The sequence below is a fragment of the Corapipo altera genome, unplaced genomic scaffold (genome assembly GCF_003945725.1).
Source record: "Corapipo altera isolate COAL_440 unplaced genomic scaffold, ASM394572v1 0, whole genome shotgun sequence".
Lineage (NCBI taxonomy): Eukaryota > Metazoa > Chordata > Aves > Passeriformes > Pipridae > Corapipo > Corapipo altera.
In genome coordinates this window covers 252,428-258,754 of record NW_020884872.1, presented here as the reverse complement: position 1 = coordinate 258,754, position 6,327 = coordinate 252,428, and the positions used below count along the sequence as shown (strand labels likewise).

The window sequence follows — 6,327 nt, the reverse complement described above, 5'->3', positions numbered from 1 at the left end:
TCTTCCACCCCAACATCTGCCACAGACCCCAAAATCTGAAATCTTTACCTCAGGAATGTCCCACACACCTCTAAATTTGCCTCTTTTACCCCAAAGTCTGCCCCTTTTACCTCAGCATTTCCTCCCATTCCCCAAAATCCGCCTTTTTCCACTGAAAATTTGTCCCAGACCCCAAAATCTGAATTTTTTTACCTCAGGAATGTCACCAAAACCCCCAAATTTGCCTTTTTTACCCCAAAATCTGCTCCTTTTACCTCAGAATTTCCACTCACCTCCCAAAATCTGCAGATTTCACCACAGAAATGCCCTCACCCCCCAATTTTGGTCTTTTCACTTAAAAATAATTTTTTACCTCAGAAGTGTCCCCCACTCCCCCCAAATTTCCCTTTTTTACCCCAAAATAAGCCCCTTTTACCTCAGGATTTCCTCCCTCTTCCTAGAATCGGCCTCTTCCATCCAAAATCTGCCCCAGACCCCAAAATTGGAATTTTTCATCTCTGAAATGTCTCTTCACCCCCCAAAATCTGCCCCTTTCATTCCCAAATCTGCCTCAGCACCCCAAAAACTGTATTTTTACCTCAAAAATGTCCCCCACCTCCCAAATTTGCCCTTTTTACCCCAAAATCTGCCCCATTTACCTCAGGATTTCCTCATCCTTCAAACCTCCCCTTTTCACCCCCCAAATCTGAATTTTTTTACCTCATGAACGTCTCTTAACACCCCTAAATTTGCCTCTCTCACCCCCAAATCTACCTCAGACCTCCCAGATAAGCATTTTGCAGCCCAAAATCTGCCTCTCTCACCCCCAAATCTGCCTCAGACCCCCCAGATAAGCATTTTGCAGCCCAAAATCTGCACCCACGCTCTAAAATCTGCACTGTTTTTTACCTCAAGATTACCCTTCACACCCCAAATCTGCCTTTTTCACCTCCAAATCTGCCCCTTTTACTTCAGGATTTCCTTCCACCCCCAGTTCTGCCCTTTTCACCCTAAAATCTGCCCCAGACTCCCAAAACCCACACTTCTGACCCCAAAATTCCCCTCCCAATCTGCCTTTTCACTCCAAAACCGGCCTCAGCCTCCAAAATCTGCCCTTTCGCCCTCACAACCAGCCCTCACGCCCCCAAATCTGACCTTTTCACCCCAAACAATGAACACCTTCCCACGGTCACCTGTCACCTCCATGCCTCTGTCGCAGTCCCCTGGATATCCCGCGCTGGCCATGACCACACACACAGCCGTGCTGCTCTCAGACCAGGCTGGCATGAAGCTGCAGAGTTTGCCATCAATTGTTGCCTGAATCACTTCATAAAAATCATTTTTAAGCAGAGGAAGAATTACCTGCAGAAAATATTCACAGTAACAGAAGTTTTATTTTGCTGACTTGCTGAAGTTCAACTGAGGGGGAACTCAATCAATAGAATAAAATTTGTATGTGCCTAACCAGCAGATTGGGAAACTGTGGGTGAGCATTTAATTTGCAGCATTTTTTGGCACCGTAAGTTTAGACGTGTGAGATGTGAACTTATGTCGAAGGAACAAGCATTTAGGCCCAGCCCATTCTGCTTCTACTCAGAAAAACAAAAATCTGAGGAACAGTTCTTTAACTTAAAGCCTTTAACTAACAATTCACAGGAGCTGATCAGCCAAAATTTAAAGTTACCTCATACATTGTCTAAGCTGTTTGTATCCAGATCTTTCCCTAGAGATGTTACAGCAGTGAGATATAAAAGCGTGAAGCATCTTTAATTATCCAGTATGTTCCACTTACTTGGCACTGGGGATCCCCAAACTGACACTTAAAGTTTAAAATCTTCACCCCCTCTTTGGTCAGCATTAAACTTGTTTGCAGCACACCTGGACAGAGGGAACACAGCCAAGCAAAGAATTGAAACATTTATTGTTTTCAAGGACTCCTTTAAATGCAACACATTATTTTGGAATGTGGGATTAATTTCTGCAAATCATAAGGAATTAGGAGCAAGGCATTGAGTGACATCTGTGGGCATCACCTGCCTTTGCCAAAACAACCTTCATGTAAAGATGTGAGGAAAACCTACACTGAAGTGAACAATATGACTGAACATCAGTATAGGTTATGCCCTGAACTATGAATATGCTTTAATTACAATTATTCAATAAAATTTATGGAGAAATGACCAAAGTTCTTCTCTCCAAAGGAAGAGCTATAAACCAAATGAGTGAGGCGTGAAAAATGAACTGCTGCTGGTTTGGTTTTTAAACAAATACTATTTGGAACTCAGAAGCAACCTCTGACAACAGAACTTACCTGGATGGGACTTTGCCTTGGTTTGCAGCTGAGTGGTTACTCACCCACATAGGCTGTTCCTTCTTGTCTCATACTATCAATGACGTGCTGGAGGATTGCACCCCTGATTTGCTCTAGAAGAACTTCTGGAACCTGACAACCAACACCAAACTGGTTGGGATGGTGATGACATTGGCTGGATTTGCTCACAGGACCTGGAAGGACTGGGGTGAGGAAGGGTCTGTTTGCTGCTGTCCCACCCCGACCCGTGAGCTCCTTCCCTTGGGCTGCTGCTGCCTGAAGGATGGACACACCAATCCTCTGCCTCCCAAGGTTTTTTTTGGTTGGTTCTTAAGGAGGTTTGAGACTGGCAACCTGGGCTGTACAGGCAGACTTGGAGAAAGCCACACTAATAATGTGTGTGAGCAGAGTATTTACAGAACACCTGCAAAGCTTTAAGAACCAACAAGAACCCCAAGGTTACGTTCACAGAGACCCTGGGCACACAAGGGATTTTGCAGGAATTTTTGAAGTGATGCAAATGGGAGCAGAGAAACACCAAGTCTGGGAATACTGGAAGAGGTAGAAGAGAGGCTATTCCACAGAACACTGGCCAAATTAATTAAATCCTAAAGAATGATTATTAATGTTTGAGCCCTGTAATCAATCCCAGAAGAAATCTGGATAGAAACAAGAACTGGAACAGGCTCCCCAGGGCAGTGGGCACGGCCCCAAGGCTGCCAGAGCTCCACAAGCATTTGGACAAGGCTCTCAGGGACAGGGGGGGATTGTTGAGGTGTCCTGGGCAGGGCCAGGGCTTGGAGTGGGTGATCCTTGAGGGTCCCTCCCAGCTCAGGACATTCTGTGATTGTAAGATTGGGCCCTAAAGAAAATCCCTGGAGCACAGGCTGAGCAGGAGCAGGGCCCTACCTGAGGGACTGGACAATAGGCTCCCATCCCTCCAGTGTTGGGGCCCTGGTCCCCATCCAGCAACCGCTTGTGGGCCTGGGCCGGGGGCATGGGAGCGACGGTGACGCCGTCCGTGAAACACGAGCACTGTGAGGAGAAACACACAACAGGAACGGTGACAACGGCCTGGCCTGAGGGACACCCACTGCTGCTCACAGCCCGGGGCTCAGTGCTGCTGGGAAATGTGGGAATCACAGCATCCCAGACTGGTTTGGGTTGAGAGGACCTTAGAGGTCATCTTGTTCCACTCCCTGCCATGAGCAGGGACACCTTCCACTAGACCAGGCTGCTCCAAGTTGTCCCAATTAGCAAGACAAAGTCCATATAAACATGTTTTAAGTCTCTTTAGAAAAAAAAAAAAGATCATTTTCCACCAAAAATGATGACCATAACTGCCATTTTATGGCTAATGTAGAAGAAAAACCTAGGACAGCATGCATTGATTACTACGACATCACATTGCATATATATAACATGCAATCTAAGACATGTATGTATATATATATTTCTCAAAGTGCAAATAAAACAAAAGACCAACTACTTGAAACAATAAACTCGTGTGTTTATGCAGGAGCAGAGCAATGATGCCAAAGAATAAAAGCACAACATCACCCCATCGATCACATACGGAAAGTTCTTCCCCTTGAAGAAGTTCTTCAATAACAACCATCTCTCCAAACATTCTGTCCTATAAAAACCAAACCCAAACAAATCCCCAGTTAGCAAACAAGAATCCACTGGCTAAATTCTGTCTTCAGTTTCTTTTAACAGAAAAAACAATGTATCTTAGAAGTCCCGGCTTTCTTAAATGCTGATGTGTGGGGCACAGCCAATGGCACTTCATTCAGAGACAAAGAAGCCACACTGAAATGCACTTCAGCAGGCCCTGGGAGCCAAGGAAAAATTAAAATTTGGAGCAGCAGGGCAGTGGGACTCAGGACTGGAGCAGGAGTTCAGTCACAAAATCTCCAAGCCCTGTCTGGGGCACACAGGAGGAATCTGAGGAGGACACCCAGAGAAATTCTCAAATGGGCAAGTTTCTCCCCAAAGTATTTGCCTCCTGTAGCTGGAATGACAAACTCACAGACTACAGAACATCCTGACTGGGATTCCCAGTGGTTAATTAGGGATTTACCCACCTGCATGATCTCCTGGGCAGCTCTGCAGGCCTCCTCCTTGCTGGCTGTGATGGTCACCTCCTTCCTGGCCGCGGGGCCCCTCGCCCGCACCACTCGTGCAGGGAAGTCCGTGCTTCAAGGAAAGCAAAGGGAGGTTCAGGCACCACTGCTGCATCCAGGGAAATCCTCATTTTTCACCTCAGTGCCTCCCATAGTCTTATTTTTCCCCCCCCCAAGTGCTTGAAGAACAAGACATCAGAAAAACGGATTTTTTTTGTCTTTTAAATGGCTTATTAAGCACCCTGAAGGAGCTGATGGAAGGGAAGAAGAGCTGGGATCTGTGAACACAAAACCAACCTCCTTCAGTTCACAGAATCATAAAGTCACAGACTGGTTTGGGTTGGGAGGGACCTTAAAGCTCATCCTGTACCACCCCCTGCCATGGGCAGAGACACCTTCCACCAGCCCAGCTTGCTCCAAACCCCGTCCAACCTGGCCTGGGACACTCCCAGGGACTCCCACTACCCTGGGTGAAGGCCAGATGCACAGAGAACTTGGCAGAGGAGCTTCCAGTGTCCCAATATTCACCTGATGATAAACCTACAGGCTTCCTGGGCGCTGCTGAAGGCTTTCCATCGTGCTGTCGGGATCCCGTGTCGATCCAGAAAGGCTTTAGTGAGGCTGCTGTTGGATGCCAGCCGGGCTGCCTTGGCAGACGGGCCAAAACACCGAACCCCTGCCGCCCTCAAGTCATCGACAATCCCTGAGCATCAAACACAGCACAGGAGCCAAGGGGACCCCTTGGAAACGTGAGGTCATTTGACAAAAGGAAATTCCCATCATTATTCCAGCTCTGGGACACTTTTCCTTGTCTCAAATAATTAATTAATCCTTAAAATGAGGTTCTGGATATCCGTGACCTGTTCCATGGTGCAGTTTAAGAGCTCTTTAGCTCTGTACATCACCAAGCACTGCCACAGTTACCCCCCCCCCCATTTTAAACCAGAATTTAAGGTGCTGACTTTTTTCTGTCAATTTATTTCAGCCTTACCAGCTGCCAACAGAGATTCCTCTCCAACTAACACAAGTCCAATGTTGTGATCTTTGCAGAACTGGGTGACAATTGTGTGATTGCTCACCAAGACAGCTGAAAAGGAAAACAAAATATAATTAAATGATCACTGTAAAGCCTAAATAAGAGATAGGAGATGAGAATACCTTTGTTCCATCTCCCTATTTCAAATAATGAAACAGCCCACGAAGGGCAAAATAAAACAACAGTTTAATAATTAGAGTCCAAAAGGAGCAGTGAACATTGCCACTTTGCACTACTGTTTTTAATACACATTGCTAACTTATTAAATCTATTTTATTTATTTGTCACATGTAATCAAGATAAACTTTTAAAAGCTGCTTATCATAACAATAACAGCATTGAAAAACAAAGCTCTAAGTTCAGAAGGAAACTCAATGTCAACATCTGAGCAAAGGTTTACCCCAAGCCAGGGCACGAGTTAAATTTTACTGGGCAGCCTGGGAAAACACCAGGGGAGTTTCTACTCAGAGTTTAAAGCTTTGAGCCCTCTATTCCAGGGTTTTTCAGAAAAAATTACACTGAAAAAAGTAAATATGTGCCTTAAATAAGGCACATATTAAAAGGAAAGAGCAACTGCTACCTCACAGCACCTCAGGACTGCTGTGGGTGGCTTTGGTTCAGTTCCTGCACCAGCAGCACTGATGGTCTGGCACAAGATTTTATTTTATATCCCCCCCATTACCTGAATTGGAAATTTTTCCATTGTCGGCCGTTCCTGCATTTCCTGGAGCCACAAACACATGTTTGACATGTGGGGACTGGGCCAACTTCCAGGCCAGGGCGTGTTCTCTGCCCCCACTGCCGATCACCAGCACCCGCTGAGCCATCAACCTGTGGGACACAACCAGCACCTCATCAACTGTGGGACACAACCA

General features: G+C 46.1%; 1 protein-coding gene across 7 annotated transcripts in view; it reads right to left on the bottom strand.

The window, feature by feature from the left end:
- Positions 1–6,327, bottom strand: part of LOC113943028 (trifunctional purine biosynthetic protein adenosine-3-like) — a 43,010-nt gene that overhangs the window by 15,080 nt on the left and 21,603 nt on the right. For 6 of the 7 annotated variants that reach the window (XM_027634305.1, XM_027634287.1, XM_027634314.1 and 3 more), the window contains exons 3-11: positions 6,135–6,283; positions 5,408–5,503; positions 4,945–5,119; positions 4,378–4,489; positions 3,867–3,926; positions 3,200–3,325; positions 2,335–2,422; positions 1,772–1,857; positions 1,173–1,341 (exon numbers count right to left, since the gene is read on the bottom strand). In XM_027634305.1, coding sequence (XP_027490106.1) covers positions 1,173–1,341; positions 1,772–1,857; positions 2,335–2,422; positions 3,200–3,325; positions 3,867–3,926; positions 4,378–4,489; positions 4,945–5,119; positions 5,408–5,503; positions 6,135–6,279 — 1,057 coding nt within the window. In that variant the 5' untranslated portion in view covers positions 6,280–6,283. Of the gene's footprint in view, positions 1–1,172; positions 1,342–1,771; positions 1,858–2,334; positions 2,423–3,199; positions 3,326–3,866; positions 3,927–4,377; positions 4,490–4,944; positions 5,120–5,407; positions 5,504–6,134; positions 6,284–6,327 lie in introns of those variants that run through there. The other variant, XM_027634316.1, reaches the window with a different exon arrangement.